This window comes from Nuphar pumila, chromosome 9, assembly GCF_984573655.1.
Source record: "Nuphar pumila chromosome 9, dmNupPumi1.hap1.1, whole genome shotgun sequence".
NCBI classification, from domain to species: domain Eukaryota; kingdom Viridiplantae; phylum Streptophyta; class Magnoliopsida; order Nymphaeales; family Nymphaeaceae; genus Nuphar; species Nuphar pumila.
Genome location: NC_143257.1, coordinates 3,238,741 through 3,265,274, shown reverse-complemented (window position 1 = coordinate 3,265,274; position 26,534 = coordinate 3,238,741). Strand labels below are relative to the sequence as shown.

At 36.9% G+C, this 26,534-nt stretch overlaps 1 protein-coding gene and 1 long non-coding RNA gene across 3 annotated transcripts; both read right to left on the bottom strand.

The window, feature by feature from the left end:
* Positions 1-1,818: 1,818 nt before the first annotated feature.
* On the bottom strand, positions 1,819-2,957 carry LOC149828219 (uncharacterized). The gene is made up of 3 exons (XR_016434007.1): positions 2,537-2,957; positions 2,245-2,295; positions 1,819-2,145 (listed from the first exon to the last, which is right to left on the bottom strand). It is a non-coding gene; the product is annotated as an uncharacterized LOC149828219 (long non-coding RNA).
* Positions 2,958-3,496: 539 nt separating this feature from the next.
* On the bottom strand, positions 3,497-17,518 carry LOC149828218 (methylsterol monooxygenase 2-2-like). 2 transcript variants are annotated; one of them, XM_090017455.1, is made up of 7 exons: positions 17,179-17,518; positions 8,748-8,885; positions 5,988-6,133; positions 5,695-5,814; positions 5,377-5,589; positions 4,964-5,044; positions 3,497-3,861 (listed from the first exon to the last, which is right to left on the bottom strand). In XM_090017455.1, the coding sequence occupies exons 1-7, from the start codon at positions 17,206-17,208 to the stop codon at positions 3,804-3,806; spliced, it is 786 nt and encodes a 261-aa protein (XP_089873581.1). In that variant the 5' UTR covers positions 17,209-17,518; the 3' UTR covers positions 3,497-3,803. The 2 variants fall into 2 exon arrangements, with proteins under 2 accessions (XP_089873581.1, XP_089873582.1); XM_090017456.1 differs by lacking the exon at positions 8,748-8,885 and having other exon boundaries at positions 17,179-17,356.
* Between the last annotated feature and the right edge of the window lie 9,016 nt (positions 17,519-26,534).

Sequence of the window (26,534 nt, the reverse complement as noted above, 5' to 3'; positions counted from 1 at the left end):
ATGTGATTATAACATGTAAGCAGGTTTTCTGAACAGCCTGAAGAATCAACAGGCTGTAATGTTTGAAAAGCTTGCTGCTAAAAAAAAATCATATTTTTAGGTCAGAAAAACACGATCCAAGATGCCTTCCTGAACAAGGCTTGTGATTTCCAGCTATGGTGGATTATCCGGTCATTACTACCAAATCTTTTTTAGACAATCCAAGGGAAAGCCTATATATATATATATATATATATACAGTGAGTCCCTACCCATACCTACCCATAGAGTCATCTCTCTCTAGTGGGTCTATTCTTCCAAGTGGACCAAGGTTGCAACCTAGGCTCATCTAAATCAGTGGAGTCAAATCCAACACAATGGTCGTCTCGACCTTCTCAAGCCCAATTCGTGAAACTCTGACTGCCAAATAAACACAACAGGTTCGCTTGTTAGTGTTCAGAGAATGGACTGTAGACAAGCGAAATTACATATAAAATACACAGATTATCAAATTAAAAACACAAAAAATATAGAAAAAAAGAAGTTATCAACTTATTTATAGTTCATAGATTCAAATAAAACTTGCAACCAAACGAAAAAAAAACAAAATCAAAACTCAAGCACAAAATACCCAATTAAATATGTGATCATGCAGATCGGAATCTGAATCTGAAATACAAGAAGCAGATCTGAATCTATACCTAAATATGAATAATATCTGATGAGTCAGGGTTGAATCCAGATCCAAAATACATGTCATAATACTGGATCCCCAGTGAAGGCTTAACAAGAAAAAAAGCCTTTTAAATGTACAGAATTGTAATCAGATCATATTTTGATCCAAATCTGGAATAGATCTGGCATAAAGTACTGATTCAGATTCAATCTGAATCCAAATATGATCGTAGTAAGCAAATCTAAATCTGATCTGAATGCACATTTGGATCTTATTTAAGAATCATAATCTGGAAATAACATGTTGAATTTGGATCAGATATCAGACTATATCTGAGCCATTTTAGCCACTGTTTGCAACGCGTCCAATTTTGACTGTATTGATCGGAGGTTTCTTCAAGGCAACATAAGGGTAGAATACCTTATAAAGATCCATATTTTCATGAGAATGCCCCAGCAGAACAGGTCAAACAGAGACGAGTATTTTTCAATTTAAAAAAAAAAAAAAACTTCCAACTGGGCAGTGAGCACTAAACATTCAATTATAATCCAAACTTAAACCTCTAAAGGCTGATTTTTGCCGGTTTTGTCCTTGTCATCCAAACATGGCCTAATTGGTAAAACCCTTTAGGTCTCCCTTGTCCACTAGAAAGTACACCCACCTTTGACCTTGCCAAAAGCAATGCCCATGTGGGTTTCGAACCCTGATTGTCCCATGTCAGTTGAGAAACTATAGTTTCCCCTAACTAGGGATAATTAACAGTTGCAAAAAACAGATTTCAACCCCAAATGGTATGGATGTATAACTGGTAGGGGTCTCCCTAACCTCAGCTTTTTTTGTCAAAAAGAAAGAAAGAAATACTTTCGTTTTCAAAACATCAAAAAACAGATTTGAACAAACATGGGATTTCAGTTCTTTGCTCTACTATCTCGACCCATCTCAACTGGTCTCGATAAATTATCCTGCTTGAGGACATGTAATTGTGTCAATCTTTCTAGGCAAGCATGATTGCCTCGAAGCTCAGATCCAAAGTGATTTGGAAATTGGAACCTTGGATCTAAAATTAATCTCTGGCCAACCCTCAACCCCTGCCACAATCCCATGTATTTAGAGGTGTTTCAAGGATCTAAGATCCTCTGTTTGCAAAATGAAGGATCTTGCATGAGCCCACACCAGATCAGACCCTCAGTCTGAGATTCCACACAGTCGAACACTGTCCTAGTAAAGGAACATTTCCTGGAATGGTTCATTAATGGAATTCTTTTACAATATACATATATAGCGCACCCGCTTGGGTCGCCCAAGTGGTAGTGGGACTGGGGAGAAGATGCTGATCCCTTCGTCCCAAGTTCAATTCTCATGGGTGTGCAAGTACCTTTAACTGATGGGCTTCATAAGGGCTCGGATGTTAGTGACTCCACCCAGAGTTTACCTTGCAGGGTGGGTCCATTAAGTGACCCAGTTCTCGGTGAGAGTTCCTCGGCATCAAGCTAACATCAAAGTCCAGAATCATTCCATCAGTATTTGCACAACCATAAATAATCTTTCTTTGGATAATCCAAAGAAAAAAAACCCCACCCAGAGTTTACCTTGCATGGGTGGGTCCATTAAGTGATCCGAGGTTCTCGGTGGTCATCAAACTAAAATCAAAGTCCAGAAATGTTTCATCAGTATTTGCACAACCATAAATAATCTTTATTTGGATAATCCAAAGAAAAAAAAAACCATCACCAACCACACATTGGCCGGCCTTCTGTTGGTAAAACCCTCAAGGTCCCCTGCTTATCATAGTACACCCAGCTTCAAGCTTGCAGTAAGGGACACCAGGTTTTAAACTTGTGACATCTTGTCAACTTGGTGGCATTCAGAAGTTGCCCTTACCAGATGAGCAGAGCCCTCATAGGCAGCCATAAATAATCTTTCGAGCAAACGAAATTAGCACAATTTTGTCATGGAAAAAGCACTTTTCCAGTCACTCCCAGGAACTTCATACGGTCAACTCCTCAAGGCACCAAGAAAGCTCCACAGAGAAATCTAGAGGATGTTTGTTTTAGTTACAAGCAGGGATGCGCAATGAACCAAACTTGGATTGGGCTCAACCTCGTTCGAAAAATAAATGAGCCGATCTTGAACAAACAAAAGTTTAGGCTCGGTACCCAAGCTTGAACAGGTAGCCCAGCTCGATAGACCTAATTAAAGCTTGGTTCACATAGTTATATAAAAAAATTTACAGTTTTTATATTAATATTATTTTTATATACTTGAACACAAAAGGAGTTAGGGGTGTGTCGTCTCTTTGAAAAGTGACTTGGGTTCAAAGCCCACCACATAAGGTTTAGAAAAGAACTTTTGACACAAACTTTAAAAAAATGTTATAAATGTGCTCAGCTCGAGCCAAGCAGGACATAGGCTGTTCAAGCCGAGCTTGAACAGTCACTTCTTCCTCTCGAGCCGAGCTGAGCCAGCCCAAGCTCAATTTGAACCTGGCTTGTGTGCATCCCTAGTTACAAGTGAGATGAGAAAGTTCAAACTGTGCTTGTCACAAGATTCAAGGCAAAAGGCAAAAACAACCACATCTAAGTAATCAATCACAACTTGTACCTTCTCATGTTTCACTAGTACTAAGAAGGTGTTGAAATTGTGATTTACAATTACAGGATCTTGAGGAAATCCAAGAATCACAGGGCATTGCAAGCATGCCACTCATATATTGCAGAAAATCCAAGAATGTGCATTCTTGGCAAACATTTTTCTTTCACAAGTCACCTCCATTCTCTTAATGGAATTCATCAAGAACTCACTTTGACAGTCACTTTGCGGAAGTGGCCAACAAGCAACTGACTACACACGAATTAATTCACATTTATGCATAAAAGTTAGGTTAAAACAGGATACATTCATCTGGTAATCAAAAGCCAAGAAGCAAAGAATTGATGCAGATAAGAAAGCTAAAATGAAAATTTCATTTTCCCACATGAATGCATGCATACAAAAGTCCCTAAAACAAACCCTTCTTAAAGATGCCAACATCAAGCCAAGCTGCATAACCTTTCTAAGATGAGTTCCACGTGAATCTCGCCAGTGATTCCGATCCAACGCTGACCCCCAGCGAGACACAACTGCTAACTCAAACTACAAAATGTTGTCACTACTCTTCTTTCTTCAGTGCTTTCAGTTTCTGGTAACCTTTGTCAGTACCAAATAGCCTGAATTAGGAAAACAATAACCAAATTGAGCTGGGTAATCGATTCACCATCCAAATGTCAAAGAGCACATGTTGTGCAGACAACATAAACATAACAGATGATGTATTATTGGTTCCAAAATCTGTAAATATAGCTACCATGGTTTAGGGAAATGCACACAGATTTAGGTTTTTACTATCTACTAAACGTTCTAACCCAAGGTTGCGAAAGCGGAAAATGATACAGGAGGCGGAAGCAATGCATTTTAAAATTTATAAGAAGCGGGAAGCGAGGAATAAAAAAACAATATAAGAATTGAATAGGAATCGAAATGGAATGCAAACAAAAACTAAAATAAAAGTGACTTAAATTTCATGACTTTTTAGTGTAAGAATTATTTTTTTAACAACATCTAAAAATGACATTGTCAATTTAGAGAAAGCACATGGAAGTGAGTGAGAAGTGTGAGAGGAAACATACAAAAAATGAAGAGTAGAGTGAGCAAACACATAAGAATAGATGAAGTGTGTGCACGCATAGGAGAAGCATGGGAGAAACAAGATTCTCTTCAAGTTTCAAAAGCAAGGAGTATCGTGCTTCCGAAGCGAGTTTTCGGGAAGCGGGTTTCCCACCTATCTAAGAAGCTTTTGATACTCTATTCTAACCCTAAAACGTCATGAATGTTGATGCCTGTTCACCCAGGTCTACATAGCCTGAAGTAAATTCTTTTTTATTTTTTTCCTCCTTGTTTCTGTTTTTATGGTAGAATGAATATTTTACCAAGACGAACCCCAATGTGACGGAAAGAAGAAGTGACCTATAACACACACACACAAATGTGAGGGTGGGAAGACTTAATTTAGCTGTAGATTACCGTAGGTTGTGATATGTCCGCAAAATCATAAACAATTGTGGTCTGAGAGATCAAAAATCAAAAGCTGAATGATAAGTGTTTCGACAGGGATGGAAATTGAAAACGTTAAGGCTAAATTTTAAATAAAAAGAATGGGCTAATAGATATGCAAGTCAACAACAAGAGTAGAATGTCATAGGCATGAAAGCCCAATTATAGCAATTATAGACAGGCAACAAATACGAGATTTAAAATCAAAATCACTCGTACCAGTCCATATATGTGAATGTGGAAGAATAGTTGCCAGATTTTGTATAAAGCAGTCGGTGATGATAATCATGAAAATCAGCCCTGTCAATAAACAAAATAAACTAATTAAAGCAATCACGGATTTTGATGAAGCTATATAAGTATATCAAACGGAAGTGAGTTTTTTTTTCTTTTTTGATGACGAAGGAACCCTCACCGAGAGCCAGGTCACTAATGGGCCCGCCTCCCTGCAAGGTAAAACTCCGGGTTGGGGACACGACCACCCAGCCTTACGTGACTCAACCGTGTAAAAGCAACAGCAGCCCCATGTGGCAGCGGGGTTCGATCCTGGGCCTTCAGTTTGACACAGGACCACATGGGATACCACCTCAATGGTAAACCGAAGTGAAAGTTAAGCACCAAGAACGGCTTACCCTCCATATACAGGTAGCACCTTTGATAGGCACCAGGGGAAATCATAACCACAGTGTGCCTCTACTGTCTCCAAGACTCTTAACACCATCCACAACCAAAGGGTAAATAGATGAGGCCCTGTGATGGCTGGTCCAACAATGGTAGCAAACCCAAGGAACAATATCTCAGCAGGATGAGCATATTCTGAAGTTAATCCAAAAGGTGTTGCATACCTGAACAGAATCAAAAGTGTTTTCTAAGATATCCAAAATAAAGAAAGATTATTGGGCAGGTTTTACAATTATAAGAATGACGGAAAGATCAAAATGGTGTCTTACTCATGATGGACACTGTGCACATGTTTATACAACCATTTGGTATGCAAAAGCCTGTGACCCCAATAAAAGACGAAATCCTCCAGGATAAAATAAGAGATGATTTGTGGCACAACGACTTTCCTGTAGAATCAAAACACATAACATCATTATGTACAGCATCATTCATGCAAGCAAAGTGAGAATCTTACAGAATGTATAACCTATTTAGTCGCAGGAGAACGAAATCCCCATACAAGTGAGTGCATATCATATCAATGACAAAATCTAGCTATAAAAGACCTGGCTGAAAGTACCAGGATGGCAACGGAAGAGTGCTCTGCATTCCCATGAATCTAAAGACAGGATATGAGACAATCATAAGTGGGAGGTTCACACAAAAGTGGTAAAGTAACAGCTTTGTGATGCATTTCTCCTGTGCAGCTGGGGTATTAGTTTTGCTCTGTAGAGAGACAAAAAAAATCAGACCATCACACGAGCAAATAGTCACCACAATCAAAATTTCAATAGCAAAAGACATAAGTTAACCTAAAAAACAGGTGCCACAAAATTAGACACCACCCAATAAACCTTGTTCAGTATGCACTTAGACATTAATAAACTACTAACATGACACATTACACAGAATTTGCAAGCCATTGTCCACAAAGCAGAAATAAATTTTATGACACCTGTCCACACTATTAAAAGGTTGCCATTTTTTCTTTTTTGGGGGGATGGGTGGGGAGCCAAGTGTGGGGTATAATGTACAAAACCACTCACACAGACAATGGTCTCTGGTTTGAATCCAACCACAGGTTATTCCCAGATTGGCTAGCAAAATATGAAACATTGTCTCCGTAATTTTGACATAATATACAAATGCAAGTTGAACCAGAAGAATATCTAAGCAAGACATATTATGACCATAAACAATAGAAGATGCTCTCAAGCCTGAAAATTTTCAAATACCCTAACATGGCACAGGATGGATCATCTTAATGGATAGTGCACATAAGTCACACTAACCAAATTCCAGTAAATTCTCATACATCCATAGTTTGTGTAACAAAATGTAGTGACAATGATGATAATAGATATTAATGCTACTATTATTATTCAGCCAGCACCTATCAGCTTTAATCTTAGGGATGTGCAGTACAACAGGTACTGCAGGTGTGACAATAATTTTTGTCCAATTGAGGGGTGCACAGACTCTCATACATGTACAGGCTCATACTTGGTGTACCCTCTCAAGGTTAGTTCATAAATAACGCGAGAAGATAAATATAGAAAAGTAGCTATTTCTTCAATTTATTACATTGAAGAACAATACTAGGTTGGCTTTAATAAAGAACAAAGATATTGATAATGATAAAATCTTGAAAAGCACATAAATGCTCATTTGTGCAATTTGGCTAATAGCCCTCAAACCAGAATAACATACTAGAGAAATTACAAAGAGGCCAAAGACCCAAAAAGAGGAAATGTTACAGTTGGTTTTTGACAATTTTCATATAATTACTAGTGATGACGTCAGATGCTGACTGCACATGAAACTGAAATGGCTGTTAAAACTGTAAAATCAAGAGCCATGATCCAGAAGAACGGATTGTCAAAGGCCTATCATGTACGGCAAAACAATGTTATAATGCGAAAAAGCAAAGCTCATTAAGTCCATTAACTAGAAGTCTAGAACAAAGGATCAAAGAAGCACATGAATACTTCAAAAAACAAAATAGGGCCCTATGCAAGGAGAAAAAAGTACATAAATGCTAAAAAGAAAGCAGGAACAAGCTGGGTGTCCTTTGCTGCTTGCAATAGTTGTTAAAGCTACATTATCTATCTTACAATCAATCATATGGCGCTATTTGCAATCACGACAAAACAGACTAGAAGACAAGAGAAGAGTTTTAAGACTTTCCAGTATAATGAAGAAGAGCACCTAATGGTCATTTCTTGGTATGGAAAATCTTGTTGCTGATCGAGGGTAGCAATCAGTATTTGTTCAATGACAACAGCCCATGGTAGATGCATTCTATGTACACATATAGATTCTTGGCCCTACCATGCTAAATTCCTAGAATACATGCTCATGCATGCAAAAGGAATATGCTTATTGGAAGAAATTGGATGTGATGGGCCAATGGCAAAGGAACTAAATCTTAGTGATCAGAAGTCAAATTACTACAGGTGGACCACCCCAGCTTGACCATCAAAAATGGAAAAAGAGGAAGAATGGGGGAAGATCTAACTCGGAATGTATGCGCTACAGGTAGCTTGACACTCATCCTATACATTGTCTGATCAAGTACATTGTTCATGATTTATCAACAGTGGCATCTTACTCCTAGTCAACAAAGATGATCTCACCATTGGCTTGTGTCCTATATATTATAATAATATTTATGCATTGATTGATTAAAGAATAACAATTTTAATAACTGCAGGGAGCTTGCAGCATTTTGTCATTTAAGCCTCCTAAGGCCTAGCAAGCTAATTACTTGCAAACTTCCTATCACTGATCTAGAATGAAATTTTAAAGTTTTCTGTTACAAGAAACCTGCAAGAGTTTGAGAACAACCTAGCACTTGAAATGGTGCAAATTCCATATCTTGGTACAAGCACCAATTATTGATTGATTCCAGGTAAATGGTTTCAGCATCCTCATGACCAAAACAGCAATTTTTACAGAGGACATTCTATGAATCATAACTTAGCTTTTACAAATACAATTTCTAGCAACAGGTAAGCATCAAACATCAGCAGTCCTGAAAAAGCATTTCCCTCCAAACTTTCTAAGCAAAAATATAAGGCAATGCAGTTAGAATGATTTCTTGCATCAAACAAACAATATTAGGTAGCTATAGAAATACATGAATGATGCCAAGTAAACCATCAGCTTAGCACCACAAGATAACCTTTTTTTATGATGAGGAAACCTGTCCAGGGTGCCAGCCATTCCAGATGTGTTCAAAACCCACATGGACAGGCCTCGGATTGGACAGTAACACCCAGAATGGAGCACACACACACACAGTAGGTATATAGGACCAATACATAAGATAGACAACAACCTGAATCTTGAACTTGCTTAACAACCCAGCCCTTTCAATGAATATGAATGGAAGGCCTGACAGAAAGAAGACACTTTCATGAAGAAAGAAACTTCCCAGGGAAGCAAGTTGAAAATCAGTGAAATGTGTAGTCAGGTACTGCATCACCAAAAAAACAAATACAGGGCATCAGCAATAAGAAAACTATATAACATAAGAACATATAGATACAGATATATACAGTGAATATGCATGCATATGCAGGAGCTTTCTTTTGAACCAGGCAGAAAACTACAGCTAAATAGAAAAAAAAAAATTGATGAATATAATTAACCATAGAAAACTGACACACACTCACTATATATATAGTCACTAGAATATGAAAACTAGAAATATGGACATTTCCAATGCTTTTTTTGCAAATCCAACCATGTAGATGTGTTCGGCATGGTGAATTTGGTAGAAATCAACTGTTGGATCGTGTATTTTCAATGAAAAAATGTGATTTTTGAATGCTTGAATATTTATGAAGATTATGAGCCGTTAATTTTAAAGCATTAAAAAAATCTCGTTTATGCATTATAATCGGACGATTCAAGAGCTGGTCCTTACAAAACCAAGCATGTAGATCACATCTGTACGGTTAGATTTAAGAGAAAAGAACAAAAAATACATGAAAATCGCAGTTCACATGGTAGTTCTCATATTCTAGTGACTATATATATATATATATATATATATATATAGAGAGAGAGAGAGAGAGAGAGGATTATCCTGCCATCTTTTTTCGTTAGCTCACTGTTAGGAGTAGGACCCTCCAAAATTAGGTTAGCCACTTGGAACATAGGGTCTTTAACTGGTAAGTTGGTAGAGTTAGTAGATGTTATGTGTAGGAGAAAGATTGATATTTTATGTCTTCAAGAGACCAAATGGGTAGGTGAGAAAGCTAAAGTGATAGAACCTTGGGGATATAAGATTTGGTATACAGGAATAAATAGAAATAGGAATGGAGTAGGGATTGTTATGAGTCGTCAGTTTATAGATAATGTAGTTGAGGTCCGTAGGAAGGGTGATAGAATTTTACTTATTAAATTAGTATTAGGTACGGATATTATTAATATTATTAGTGTTTATGCACCTCAAGTAGGTTTAGATGATTCCATTAAGCATCAATTTTGGGAAGATTTAGATGGAGTAGTACAAGAGACATCTTATGGAGAAAAGCTTTTCATCGGCGGTGACCTTAATGGACATGTAGGCATTAGTAGGGATGGATTTGAGAATATCCATGGAGGCTATGGTATAGGAGAAAGAAATGAAAGTGGAGAAAGGATTTTAGATTTTTGTTTGTCCTATGATATGATCTTAGCAAACACTTGGTTTAGGAAGAGGGAGTCTCACCTAGTAACATTTAAAAGTGGGGTTAATACGAGTCAGATAGATTTTTTCCTACTTAGAAAGAGAGATAGGGGTTGTTGCATCGATTGTAAGGTTATACCAGGAGAAAGTGTAGCTACACAACATAGATTCTTAATTTTAGATCTTAGAATTAGACAATGCCGCAAAAGGGATAGACATAGGATAGATCCTAGAATTAAGTGGTGGGCACTGAAAGGAGCTAAACAAGGAATGTTTGTAGAGCAGGTAGTTAAGGAAGTTGATTGGTGTCTTGAGGAGGATTCAGAATCAATGTGGAATAAGATAGCGGGTGGTATGAGAAAAGTAGCTAAGGAGGTATTGGGTGATTCTAAAGGCGGTGCACCACTAGGTAAGGATACATCATGGTGGAACGAGGATGTCAAATTAGCTATTAAGGTTAAAAGAGAGTGTTATAGAAATCTAAGTAAGAGTCGTGATAATGAGAATTTGGAGAAGTATATGATAGCAAAGAAGGAAGCTAAAAAAGTTGTTCGAAACGCGAGGGCTAAGGTATATAAGGAGGTTTATGACAAGTTGGATACCAAAGAAGGCGAGAAGGATATTTATAGGCTTGCAAAGATGAGAGATAGGAAATCGAAGGATTTGGGTATGGTTAGATGTATCAAAGATGAAACGCAAAGGGTTTTAGTCAAAGATGAGGAGATTAAGGAGAGATGGAAAGATTATTTTGATAAGCTATTTAATGATAGTCATGCTCAAGATCTTGGAGACTTCTCCATTCCTTTTCATGAGATAAATCGTGACTTCATGCGCAAGATTCAAAAGAAAGAAATTGCAGAGGCTTTGAAGAAAATGAAATCAAGAAGGGCAGTTGGCCCAGATGGTATACCTATCGAGGCTTGGAAATGCTTGGGAGAGAAAGGTTTAGAATGGTTGACAAATCTTTTTAACTTGATTTGGCGAACAAATAAGATGCCTAATGAGTGGAGGAAGAGTACTTTGGTGCCTTTATATAAGAATAAGGGGGATATACAAGATTGCACAAACTATCGTGGTATAAAACTCATGAGTCATACTATGAAACTTTGGGAGAGGGTGATTGAGTCTAGGTTGAGGAAGGTTATCATGATATCGGAGAATCAATTTGGTTTTATGCCTGGAAGATCAACTATGGAAGCTATACATCTTCTTAGACAACTTATTGAAAGATATAGAGAGAGGAACAAAGATTTGCATATGGTTTTTATTGATTTAGAGAAGGCATACGATAGAGTACCTAGGGACGTTCTCTGGTGGACAATGATGAAGAAAGGTGTTTCTCTCAAGTACATTAGTATAATTAAAGATATGTATGAAGGAGTAGTAACCAATGTCCGCACTTGTGGAGGGGTGACAACCAATTTCCCGATAACGGTTGGGTTACATCAAGGATCTGCTTTAAGCCCTTTCCTATTTGCGATAGTGATGGATGAGCTTACGAGATCAATTCAAGAAAATGTACCGTGGTGTATGTTGTTTGCTGATGATATTGTTTTGATTGATGAGTCTAGAGCTGGGGTTAATGCTAAGTTAGAATTATGGAGACAGACATTGGAAGCTAGAGGTTTTAAGTTGAGTAAGAGTAAGACTGAATATATGGAATGTCGGTTTAGTAAGCAACGAAGTAGTGATGGGAGTGTAGTGAAGCTTGGTGAGCAAGATATACCGGTGAATGATTATTTCAAATATTTGGGATCCATCATTCAAAAGTATGGAGAAATTGATGGAGATGTAAATCATAGGATAAAGGTTGGGTGGATGAAATGGAAAAGTGCTACTGGAGTGCTGTGCGATCGTAGAATGCCATTGCGGTTGAAGGGAAAGTTTTATAGGACGACTATTAGACCCGCTTTACTATATGGTACGGAATGTTGGGCTGCCAAGAGACATCATATTCAAAAAATGAGTGTAGCTGAGATGCGGATGCTTAGATGGATGTGTGGAAATACAATAAAAGATAAGATTCGGAACGAAGAGATACGTAAGAAGGTAGGTGTTGCACCCATTGAAAATAAGATGCGAGAGAATCGTTTACGGTGGTTTGGACATATTCGGCGAAGGCCTAATGATGCTCCAGTTAGAAGGTTGGAGAAATGGGAAAATATATTAGTTAAAAGAGGTCGGGTAGGCCTAGGAAGACTTGGATGGAGATGATAGGAAAGGATATGAATGCTTTGAACCTCACCGAGGACATGGCGTTGGATAGAAATGATTGGAGGAAAAGGATTCATGTGGAAGACCCAAAATGAATTTCTTTTTTGGTTCATATCGCTGACCCCAATTGTTTTGGGATGAAGGCGTAGTTGTTGTTGTTGTTGTTGTTGTGTTTTATGCTATATCTGAACTGTTAGATAACTTAGATGTGTTTATCATTGTTCACTCAATAAAAAACATGTATTTGATTAAGCATCTTTAAGCTCAGATCAGATATGTATTTTAAAGAGGTTAAAAAAATCAATGGTTGATATTGTACTAAAATTTTATAATAAAATATTTTGCATTTTTACATCAAATCAATTTGAAACAAAGCTTGTTTATTAATAAGTAAGCAATGATAAACGCATCTAATGGTTCAGATTTAACATAAAACACCTAAAACTATGATTTTTTGAGGGTCCTATTGGTGACCTAACAAAGAAGGGACAAGATAATCCTTATACTCAAATATATAAATATATATATATATATACACACGCACACATACAGAAAGTGGTAGGCTAATCGCCAATGGATGTGTGTGCGTCTCGTGCACGCTGAAGGCATGCCAAATGGTGGTAAGCCAGCTGGGTGGTAGGCAGCTACCACCCACTATATATATATATATAAATATATATATATATATATATATATATATATATATATATATATATATATATATACAGAGAGAGAGAGAGTTAAAATACAAGCTAGTTGTGTGATGACACATAAGCGAGTGCCTTTACAATTGGAAACACGGTAAGACCCACAGTCTTACATCGCACTAAGTCTTGGGTCAATAAAAAAAACAACAAGAATATCATTTGAACCCACCAAATAACAATTCCAAACTTTGCTTGGCTTGACATGAGTATGTGATATTACTTTGGATGCCCCACTGCAAGGGGACTCCATGCATGCTCCTAGAATAAACATCCCAAGGGATGAAGGCAATCTGCTCTCCAACCCAAGTTTCTAGAAAAAGCATCATCAATGTTTACAGTATGTGACATTTGCTTGGCCAGTGGCCAACTACAGTGCAAACAGTTAGTTGATTAGTACTGTAGTTCATGAGTGCACTAGAGACTACCTACAGAAAGACACCAAAAATGTGTCTCATTTGATCTATAAAAAATCAAAGCCACTTCAAAGAAATGTCATTTGTAGGCAAATAGCATATGGCATCCCATCTTTTGACTGCAGTGTCATTTTGGAACATCGAACATAGTTACTGATATCAGCAATATTTTGAAAATATCGCAAGAAATTCTGAGAAATTAAGGTAGCTGATAATACCGGGCAAATCGCATGATATTTTCAAAATATTTCAAAAAATGAAAATATCAATAATAATTTTGCAAAATAAAAAAAGAACTTATTTTTATATATTGTAAGTTCATTTTATCTATTTTTTTGTATATTTTGTATTTTAAAAAATTTTGAAGCTTGTTTCTTTATATTTTTGTAAGAAAAATAATACAAAATCTATTATTTCTTATTATTATTTATATTTTTCCAATATTTTAAGCTTCCAAGAATTTCCTAAGATTTTCCACCTTTTGAAAACATCCTTAAGAAAAATCCTCGCCGATAAATTACCTTGAATGACATAGGTGACCATGATATCTAATAGGCTAGCACCTCTCTCAGAGCCAAGATATTCATTTGTCTGGACATGGCAATGGTTATCCCTAAAAATCCATCTAGTGACTACAGTATGTGCGAGAAGAAACTTTAGTCATGTAGACTTCAAACTTTTGTCGTGTAGACTTTTTTGATACATAAGATTTCACATACAATTTTCTCAAAAGAAACAAAAGGGATTTGATATATAGAATCTTGCCGAGTTGTTTCTTATTCCTGCCTTCATATATGAGCTCCATCAAGAAGTCATTTCATCTTTAGTTAGATCACAAAAACCATTCACTTTCACCTGGAAGCAGATTTGGTAAAATAGAAACCTCAGCAATACGCCCCAAAGGGGCTTGGCATAGTGGGATGGGACCTAGGCCGCTAGGTGGGTGGTCTAGGTTCAAATCTCATGGGCGTCACCCCTTGCGCAAGCCGAAGCGTGGCGACTTCCTGGGGGCAATGGGTAAGCCCACGGAGTTTTACGCTGCCAGGACGGTGACCATAAGTACGGCAGGCAGAGCCAGCGCGGCTAGGTCTCTGATCCTGGGGAGGTTTCTTCATGCAAATATCAAAAAAGAACCTGAGCAATATTTACGACACAGGCATATTTTTGGTCATAGACAGCAGTTAACAGTTAAGAGTCAGACACTTGATGGATGGGGCTCCAGCAGCATGCACTTTCCCGCAAACCCTTCACATGTAGAACCTTGCAGGGCAGTTTCTGTTACGCCTAATATACAAATGACATCAAGGAGTCCTTGCATCTTTAGTTAGATCAAAAGAACCATTCCCCTTAACCCCAGCACAGATTTGGTAAAAGAAGAGCCTGAACAATTTTAAAGGTACAGGAGTATTTTGTCATAGTCAGTGGTTTTGTAGCATATAATGGTCACGAGTCTTAGATATCTGTAGCCTAGGCCCCAGCAGCATGCACTTGTCAGCAAAGTTTTCATATATGGAACATTGCAGGCAGTTTTCTGAGTCCAGTCTTCATATAAGACTGTCATCAAGGAGTCCTTTCATCTGTCTTAGACCACAAGAATTAGTAAAAGAAGAAACTAAGAAATTTTATGTTGGAAGCTTATATTTTGTCAGTCATCAGTAGCATTGCAAATAACAGCTAAGAGTCTTAGGTACTTGATGGTCGTGGCTCCAGCAGTGTGCATGTTTCATAAAAATTTTAGTTTAGTTGAAAGACACTCATTTTCTTCAGTGGAACCGTAACTCACACTTTCTATCTTTTTATTCAAGCCAGCAGGAGAAGTAGGAACCTAGAATCGGCAAAACTGTGCCAACTAGTTGTACTGGATTGGTAAGTTCACTTGAGCAAAAGTGTCAAGTCAAGAAAATTCAAAATTTTCAAAAATTCATAAATCAAACTCTACGCATATAAAATTTGGTTCAGACATGACAAAACTAAGGTCATGAAAAGAGCAGTATTATATCAAACAGAAAAGAAAGAGACATGATGAGACAGCGCCTCGAAAGTTACTTCTAAAAACTCAACAAAGTTGAGGATGCCTAGATGTATTACTAATGCAGCTATAAGAATTTAAACCTAAATAGAATTCCTTGTTATTGAAATATAGAAAAAATTGTCATGCATTAACAGGCCAATTAAGGTGATGCTCTTTAAGAATTAAAATCTTTACCCAAAACCCTTGTCAAAGAAGTCACCCCTAATGGTTCTAAAAGAAGAAAAAGCAAGCATCAACCAGATGGAATGAAATAAAAGTAGGGAAAAGAAATCAGACAGCTTAATATGCAAGCAGTCCACAATATTGATCTGTATACGTTGCAATAGCCTTAGTTAGCTGTAAACACTAAATGAAATTCGGCATTTGGCAGTTGTCAGGCATATTGATTGTAACAGCACATGTGCAACTAACTGAAATAATTGACTCATTCAATGAAATGGGACAAATTGATGTGAATACCAAGGACATACAGATATGGTGAAATCTGTATAATAAGCATTTTGGATACTAGCAACACTGAGTTAGTCTTCTACAAAGAAATCCAGGTGTTGCCCCATCTGACACAGTTTTGATGGTGTTCATGAAAAGTCATAGTGTCGTGCATATTGATCTCACAGATACATATAGAACTAAATAAAATAGTTCACTCTATTTAATGAATGGGACAAATTGAAATAAATAACAAGGTCAAATAAACATGTATCCGGGGAAACCCATACTGCAAGCATTTTTTATTCTAGTACACGCCAAGTTCATCTTCTCCTTAGAAATTCATGGTATTGAACGTGTCTGACACAGGTTTATAAGTGTCCACGCAGTGTCATGGTGTGTCTGGTGTTCATGTCAGTGTCCTACCGTGTTGACGAAACACGCACGCTACGTAAAGTATCTGTGAGACATAACTCTAAAACAGCTAACATTGTCCAAATCATGGATTCTTCTCACGGCATCCCATATGTTGCTATACACACAGTCAAAGCCTAACTGAAACAAATTTCCGTCAATTTGGAGAACTTGCTGGGGAAAAGCCAAGAAATAATTTCATTCCTCCAATAATCAATCGAAGATGCCAACAATGCGGAGTGCATGCGCATAAAAAAAAACAGATTTAAGATAAGTCAAACAGGAACGGAAAAAACACACAGCAACACCATGCAACACTAACAATACCACCGACCAAGCAAATAAAGACACAGCATTTCCTATATAAAGCAAGCATCAGACGGACAGAATCGCATGCAACTCCCAAAAAAAACCAAATCGTCCATCACCGCACAGAAAAAAAAACTCCCAATGCAAAACTCGGAGCAATCCAGTTTGGAAGCAATTCCAGCCACGAAAAATACACGTAAAGAGCGAGAAATCAAGATTCCGAACTTCCGGATACGAAAAAAATCCCGATAATTGACACGATAAACAAAATCAAACAGAAAAGCAGCGAAAAAAAAAAAAGAATCTGCATCTCGGGAAGACAGATGATGTAAGAAGCCGAAAGAAACAATTCTAGCCACGAAAAATGCACGTAAAGAGCGAGAAATCAAGATTCCGCACTTCTGGATAAGAAAAAAACCCGATAATTGACGCTATAAACAAAATCAAACAGAAAAGCAGCGAAAAAAGAGAATGTGCACCTCGTGATGATGTAAGAAAGATAAGGGAAAGAGAAAAAAAGGGAAATTAAAGTAAAAAAATAAAAAAAAAAGGTGCGAAAGGAGAGGAATCTGTACCAGCCATCCCATTTCAAGAAGCGACGCCATCTTAGAGAGAGTATGCGTGTGTGATGAGTGAGCGAGTCGGGACGGAGGAAATCCCCCGCGAATCGGAACCGATCTGTCACTTGAGACTGGGAGAGGATCTCCGGTGGACGATCGAAACCGGCCGGAAAAAGAGACGGAACGGAGGAGGAAAGGGAGTGAAGGAGGAGCTCAGAATATTAGAGGAAGAAGAAGGAAATGACACTTTCGCTCTCTCTCTCTCTCTATTCCCTCGGAGAGACACGAGAGCATCTGGTACTCTCTCTCTCTCTCTGGCCTTTGACAGACTGTCCACGTGAGGAGGACCAGTCAAGCATGACAGTCCCGCACTTGAGCCCCTTTTATAGGCCTCTCACCTGCACCCGAACTCTCCCTTTTGCCCTCAATACTTCTCCTGATTTACGAGATTGTGATATCCCTTTGATTCGGATGAGATGAGCCGAATCGGATTCCGCAGCGATACGAGGGCTCCGAGTCACTAGAATATGAGAATTGGAAAAATGAAAACTAGTGTGTAAACCAAAATTTTATGGATTGTTTTATTCTTTTCTCTTGAATCTAACCGTACCGTTGTGATCTGCATGCTTGGTTTTATAAGAACCCGCCCTTGAATCATCGAATTTTGATGCATAAACTAGATTTTTTAAGGATTTAAAATCAACGGCTCATAATGTTCATAAATATTCAAGCATTCAAAAATTATATTTTTTTTATCAAAAATACATGATCCAATGGTTGATTCATAGCAAATTAACCATGCCAAGCACATCCACATGGTTGGATTTGCAAAAAAAAGAATGTTGAGAATGCTCAAAAATATAGTTCTCATATTCTAGTGACTCTAAAGGTGTAGACTCTTTTCACATTTAATTTGATAAAACTAATATTTTTTGTTTTAAAATATAAAAGTATATGGACTGTTAAAACTACTAAAAAATAATTAAAATTTATTAAAATTTGTAAAACAATGCATTAGCATAGTGTATGGATTATTTAAAAAATACTGAAAAATATAATTAAAAACTATTAAAAATTGCAAAACAATGTTTGAACATGGTCACAAATATCGGTCTCGGCATTTTCTTGACAAGCGGTAATCTTGCAATGTTTTATAAAATGCTCTTCTTGATAAAATGGTGGTCAATACTTAATATATATATATATATATATATATATATATATATATATATATATATATATATATATATATATATATATATAAGAAAAGGGCAATTAAAATATGTAAACTAATCAAATAAGTAAACTGGTATGAACTGAGTTTTTCATAAGTTTTTTTTTTATTTTTTTCTAAAATTTTACTATACTAATGTGATCTAAATGCATGCTTTTTATATAAACAAACTCACTTTTGGATCATTCAATTATGATATATAAGTAAGATCTTTAAAGCTTGAAAATCAATGACTCAAAATTTTCATGAATATGCAAGCATAAAAAAACACATTTCTTGATTCTATTTATAATGATCTAATAGTCGATACTAAGCAAATGGACCATGTCTAATGCATTTACAAGGTTAGATTTGCAAAAAAACCTATGAAATTCTCGGTTCATGCCAATTTACATATTTCAATTTTCCTATAAAAAAAAAATATATATATATATATATAATAAAAGCACCAAAATATATGCATAAAAATGTTAATATCATGTTAGTAATACCATAATATCACGATAAAAGCGTGATGTTTTTAAGATATTGTAATTTTTTAGAATTATATCAGATTTCGAAAAATAAACGATATTTTCAAAATGTGCCAGATATTTGTTATTGTGGTTTGAACATGGCATACCGTGTCACATGGCACGTCCACATTTTGTTTTGTGCCTTCTGATATAACACGTCCCTTGACAAAAATTTCAATAGGGGTATCAATGTGACCGATTTGACTGGAACCTGACCCATACCAAATACCAATCCCTTTAGGGTCAGGATTTAATGATGAAGAAGATGGTCGGGTTGGACCCAAAGTCGTTTGATTAATATATAGATCCACTCAGGAGCGGAGCAAGAAATTCACGTTAGGGTAAGCGTGCACGTGCAAGCGCGCGCACACACACACACACACATATATATATATATATATATAGAGAGAGAGAGAGAGAGAGAGAGAGAGGGAAGGGACCCAAACCCCTTTATTGGAGATTTTCAAGTTAGGGGCACTTGCCCACCCCTAACTAGCATGTAGCTCTGCACCTGGATCCACGTATGATTTGTGAAATTTCATACCGGATCCAGGTTTGACCCGAGTTCTAATTAAGATCCGTGATTTTATAGTGTAAAAAAGATTTTAAAATAATATTATTTTATCAGGTATCGACCGAGCCTAGTTCATGTAAGTCTGGAAACACCAAATGCATTTACATTCTTATATTTTTTCTAGTTTATTTTTATTTTAGTATATTTTAATTTCCTATATCCTTATGTTTTTTAAAGAAATCAATTTTTTTTTTATCGTGAGATTTTCTTAGCAAGATTTTCCTGAATTAGTTTTGTGAGATTGATTTTCTCCATGTAGGGGTGTCAACCGGTCGGGTTTACCTGGACCTGACCTGAACCAAACCCCCCTCAGGGTTCGGTACCTTCAGGTATGGTGATAAATAATAAGACCCGATTAAGTCCTGGGTCCAGACCCAAAGGTCCGATTAATACATGAACCCGGGTATAGTATGTGAAATTTTATACCGGACTCAAACCTGACTCGTCCCACAATTTTTTAATATTAAAGTGATAAAAAATATGGTTTTACCTTGTATGGTCTGGGTCTGGTTCAAGTAGTTCCTATTGGGTCCGGTCATGGTTTTTCTTATAGCCGATTAGACCCAAGTACAGACCAGATACCATACCTGAAAATCGGGTCCAAGTCTGAATCTTCCTAGGTCCAAACCAAACCTGACCGATTGACACCCCTAATCACAAGGACACGAATACCGTGGGATACTTAATATGAGTATTTTTATTTTTCAAAACCAAGATACAGATTTTTTATTTAATCGATAAAAATAATTATTTACATTTTAATATATAAAATTATGTTTTTTTATACGAAACAAAACTTTTAAAAGATTAAAAATTAATGCCCGTACATGTCAGAGCGTGTGACGGGCATAGTTGCATCGTATCCACTACACAAGAACCCTAAGTGTCGTGTCCCTCAGACAGAGACTCTGCCATTCGCTTTTTATCACCAATCCAACCCGAGTCTTCATCAAACCGGACAGGTTTGTGTCCGAGACGAGTCGAAGATAAGAGGGTTACCCATGAATCCTGACAGCAAGAAATTTAGGGGAGACCCCTACCCGTTCATTACTGATGGGGGAAGGGATAACTGAAGGGTGCCACTTGTGGACTTACTTTCTCCTGTGAAAAACTGATATTCCTGCTCAAAGAGGACAGCTAAATACGAAGCGGTTTTCTACAATACGGTTGGCACCGTGTTGAACCAACGCTACAAATGTGTCCGCTTGTGTCCGCTTGTGTCCAAACGTCACGAGTGTTCCATATTTTATGAAACTTGGGAACATATTCTCCCTTCTCCACAAAAAAAAAATGTACAATAAATATCAAGGAAACCCTAATCCTTTCACTATCATGATTTTTGTCCAAAGGCTATTAAAAAAATGCGTCGACCACAAAAAAAAAATATTCAGTGTTTTGGAATGAGAATCGACCAACCATTTTTATTTTTCTTGAATCATAAGAATGGACCAACATTTTCTAAAACCAATTAGTATTCACATGTGTGGAGTAGGGATGCACAACGAACCGAGCTAGCTCACACGAACCGAGCTAGCTCACACTCCACCCATCATCTGAATCATTGGAAAGCGATGAACAAACGCTAAGATATAACCATAACAATATTTTGAAAAAAAGAGATGAACAAGCGTGTTTTGCTCCTAGCTTGGTTATTCTATGCTGTTTTTAGGTTACCTACGCCAAAAATAAAAAATAAAATAATAAAAAAAACATACAAATCGGTGTGTTAGCTTTCCAACGTTATCAAGATCGCATTGATTTGATGATAGGTTTAGGATAAATATCCTCTAAAAGATAGACTTTTCAATTGTATCGCGCTCTCTGAATAACTCGGCTCAAGATCGTCCATAAAAGTAAATGAGCCTACACAAGTCCATGCTTGATCTACATAAACGAGCTGAGCTTGATCAAACCACTAAGCTAGATAAAGCTTAAAAAACTCGATTAGGCTCTTAAAAATAATATATATAAATATGTTTGCAAAAAGTATAAACAATAGTAGTGTTTCTCTAATGGGTAGGCTTTCAACTTTTCTTTGAAAGATTACTATATCAAATCTGCTGACAGTTATAACTTTCTAAGTTGTACAATAACCTAGCCCATATTTTATTAATTTTTCATCATGATAGTAAAAAATGGCTAGCTTGGCCTAACAGTGAGGCATTTGTATCCTGCTTCTTCAAAAGTGAAAGATACAATTTTTTTTTAAACTCGAGTAAAGCTTGTCTTGGCTCGAGCTCGAAACCGAACCGAGTCTAGACAAGACTGTTCCAGCTCGGCTCCGAGCTTGAGCCAGGCTTGAACAAGGGTGTTTCTGAGCCAGCTGAGTTTAAACAGCCTAGGCTCGGCTCAAACTGGGATCGTGTGCACCCCTACTTGGAGCTGTAATTGTGGGGTTGAGGATAGTGACAAATATCAGTGATATTTTGAAACTGCCGAGAAAACAGTGATATTTTTTGCTTGCCAAAGAAAACAGCCAAAATATCATTACATTTTAAAAACTTTGCAATGTTGTTATTTTTTATATGAAACTATCACGATATTTGCGTTCATATCAGCTATATCTCAGAGAAAAATATGTGTTTTATTTTTATATGTATTTTGTTTATATTTATTTGTAAATTCCTTTTCTTGACTTTTAATTTATCTCTTTTGTCAATATTTTACCAATAAAAAAGTCTATTTTAGTCTTTCATGTGCTTTAGATTTTATTTCTTTTAAAGGTTTTATTAATTTTTAAGTAATCTATTTTGTCCAATATTTTAACAATAATAATGCCTAAAAATCAATTTCTCATGTTTAGAATTTTTTTTTCATGGTAGTTCTCAATCGGGTGCTCAATGGTCGGACCTGAGCCGGATTTGCATGGATTTAGACTCAAATCTAACAGTGAAGTGCCGGTGCCAGGTTCAATTTTGATCCAACTTGGCTTAGACAATGCCATGCTTGGGTTAATGTGTAGATAGCAAAAACCTGATTTGGTAAATTCTTATGTTTATGATATTTTTCATGTAAAAATAACATATCATAATTGGGTATCAGGTCAGGCCCCAGATCCAAGTCAAAAAAAATACCCGGATATTGTGGGTCCAACCTGATTTCCTAATCAGATCCACCTCAAGTAGTAGGTCCAGACCCTGATACCGCCTGGTTGGGTCGGAAAGACCAGACCCATTGACAACTGACAAGCCTAGTGTTAGAAGCATAAGCATAGTTAACATTACAAATTATAGGGAGGGAAGATCGGGTGCAATGTGATTGCAAACTTTGTGTGATGCTGCACCTGATCACCCACCATCTGACGTTGTGCTTCACATGGCAGGCAGTATTCCAAAGATCGATGCGGGCAGTAGTACACTAAAAGTGTGCAATCACATCTCACCTGATCCGAATAATGACGTTTAGTTGCTCTTTTATCTCTTACCTTTCAATATATGCCCTCTGATAAGGACCCAACTCTGCATCTGACTCCCCTCCATCTATGAGACACTGCTTGAGACCAAAGGACTACTGTTGTTTTGGCAGATTTTTCATTCTAGTTTGGCTATTGTTCTATTGGTTTCTTGGAGGCTTATGATCTCAAAGCTCCCTTCCATTTTGGGTTTGCACACTTGCTTCCAAATTAAAAGATGATGATGCTTGTGATTCTCATCATCATGCCGAAAGAAGCTATGCATATTTTTTTTCATTTTTTGAATGGTAGATATCAGGAGATGAAAGCATTCTATCTAAAAGATCAGAAAGGAGCTAATGACTGCTCAAATAAGCACAATTCTAGATGCCAGGGTTAAAAGTCTACAATGCCATGATTCTGGTTGAGCTCAAAATTTCTCTACACACATGCACTTTTTAAATCTTTGTTTGAAAAGTAGAAGGCCCAAGTAAGAAAGAGGAAGCGTTTTTGCTTGACAATGAATATGATCTCCTTATTGACCTGTAGTCTTGAATGTCGCTCAAATTTATTCATTAATGAGAAAAATTGCCTTATAGAGTGCATCATTTGCATAGAAATTGTGATGCCACTTGAAACTTTGAGAGCTAATCGACCTTCTCTATCTTCTTGGTTCATATATCGGGTCAATCTTTTCATAACCAATAGAAAAAAGTAAGGCAACATTGGATCCCTTTGTCTAATGGCCTTAGCTTCACCATTTATAATAACCCCAAAATGGGGGGTATCTAATACATTGCATTATGATCTCAGTCCACTTGTGATCAAACTCAAACCTTCTAAGAGTGTTAGCCAGAAAGTTTCACTCTATTTTGTCATACTCTTTAATCAAATATGTTTTGAATGAACATAACATTTTTTTGTTTTCTTGACTCCATAGAGTCTACCATCTCGTGAGCTAGAAGAATGCTATTGTAATGTTCCAAATATTTAACTCATAAATTTTAGAATAATTTTTTTTTCTAAAACCACAACATAAATGTTTTATTAATCTCTCAGTCAAATAATTTGGGCGGGTTACAGGTGATAGCACAGACTCAATAACATTAGGCGGATTAAAATCTTACCTTGAAATCTTATAAGTCATAAATAATAAATTTAATGATTTTCTTAAAGTCAGAGTTTCTCAAGACATCCACATAAGATATGGTCTCATGGCTCTGTCCACAGCGACGACTGCAATTGCTCATCTTTATCTGTTTCTTGAAAATATTAATTCAGATAGGGTCAGACTACACCCGTCTGAGTAAGAGGCATAATATCAATATGAATGTACTCAGTGTCATGTGTACAAGTATATGTACAACACATTGACATAAGAAATGTCAAACATTCAAACAAGTTCAAAATGTACAGTTCATCCAATACAAATATTTCATGGTTTAATACATCAAAGAAAAATATTAATGAGCGACACATCTTATGAATGAACCACATTTATGTTATAACAATGTTGAATGTAAAGGAAAGCATTACTAAACTATGCATCACATGAATGAATCACAATCATACTATAACGAATGCAACATCAAGCATTGTGTGTATACTTGAAGACTTTCAAAAGTGTACTGACTTTATGTTTCTATTATTAATTACCCTTTGGGTACGCACAAGCATTCGACATCATAGCGGATCGAGACCACACGAAGGTTTGTTATGCATTTTTTTTCATTAATACCCTGTATGACTAGCTGTACGGATATCCAAAGGATATGGTCTGTGGTCGAGAGAGTACTCCTCAGTGGCTAGAACTAGAATTATGATGCACCTTGTAACTTTTGCAGAAGACTTGTATCTACCACCTAGGATGTATTGGTAGTCATGACCCCCTAACTCTGAGGACTGGGGACCGGGTGAGACGCCTAACTATCACAAAATTACATATGTCCCACGGAGCTTGTACCACCTACCCTCTACAAGGTAGACCATAGGTCCAGTAACATACACCATCTTTCAAGTGTACCCAGAACCCTGTAAAACTGGTAACATATACCGTTTTCAGGTATACCCAGAATTTTGAGAAATCGGTAACATATATTGTCTTTCAGGTATACCCAAAATCCCACAGTTAGGTTATATATGCATATATTAAATCTTATTTTTTTTTGTGCGAGTCATTGCACCACAAGGGATTTTCAAAATCTCAAAACCACACTCGGGGTGATCAAGTGTATGCACATTACCAAGATAGTGCACAGTAGGCACCAATACAATTTTTCAGTATTACGGCTCCAACTTGAGCCGAGTACATGTTTGTGCATTATCTCAACTTTTTATTTTTGAGCTAGGGTGTACATATTATACCCCGCCAATTATGCCACCACATGGCATATCACCAATTCAACATTTTATAAGTGCTCGTATGGCACTATTAGAGCTTTGCAGAATTGCAAGCTTAGTTTTAAGCTTTCATATAATTCATGACCTTGAAATGTTCATAATTGTGCGATTTATCAATATCATGCATTTAACCACATGCAATCCATGTATTGAACATGGTCATGACATTCATATGTGAATCACATATTTAATTTACATGAGAAACAATTAGCATCATGGATATCACTTTCTTTGTCAAAGCATAACAACCATTTCATGTGCACGCGATAAGAATTACATTTTTGTGAGAACATGCACATGCATACTCATTCCAATAACCTAAGGACCAAATTAATAAAATAACCTTCCTTCATCATTTTATTGGGTTTTCAAATGTAATGACCACGACAAATAATCCTTCCATATGCATGTAATAATTTTATTTTTTTTTGCATTTTACGAAACCTTTATCCTGTGCACTCATTCTAAAGATATGATGGGCAAACCATAAAACAATTCCAACCCACATCATTTTGCCGGTGTTCCAAATGGGACAATAATCCTAAATGAGTATATAGTGACACCCTTTGAGAATCAGGACATGCAACCCCCAATGCTAAGTGATGAACCTTAATCATTTTAACGGAACCTTGTTGCAGTATACCTGATATATATATATATAGGTCGACCAAGCTACAGCAGATCATTGACCATCATACCGCAACATCATTGATATTTAAAATTGCAAGGTTCCAACAAATGGCAGTGTGCACAGCCTGTTTAAGATGCACAAGCAGGCTAGGGTCGGATAGACCCCTGCCGGCAATGCCCAGCCAGTGTGACATGCATTGACAGTGCATCGGCTACTTGCAACGCCCAACCAATGCAATGTGCATCAGGTTTGATCAGCCTAATAGATGTGATAAGAGCAAACCAACCAACTGGTCATGATCCCTGTCTGACTAGGAGCACGATCTCTTCTACACTCTCTGTGACTGGAATCAAGTTGACATGGTAAAGTTCCAACTACCAGGAATGTATGATGGTACTTAATGCAGTTTATAGACATTTGAGACCATATTTTATACTTTGAGCGCATTCGACCATAGGTAACATAATTCAAGATTTTCGAATAGAGCAATGTTACTGGCTATAAATTAACATGATATAACGTGGCTTGGAACCAAGGCCCAATCTAGAAGGTACTAAGGAGTAGTACTCATCATCAACCGGGCACCAATAGGTGTCTGTTGGAACAATTCATGTTATACGTCCCCT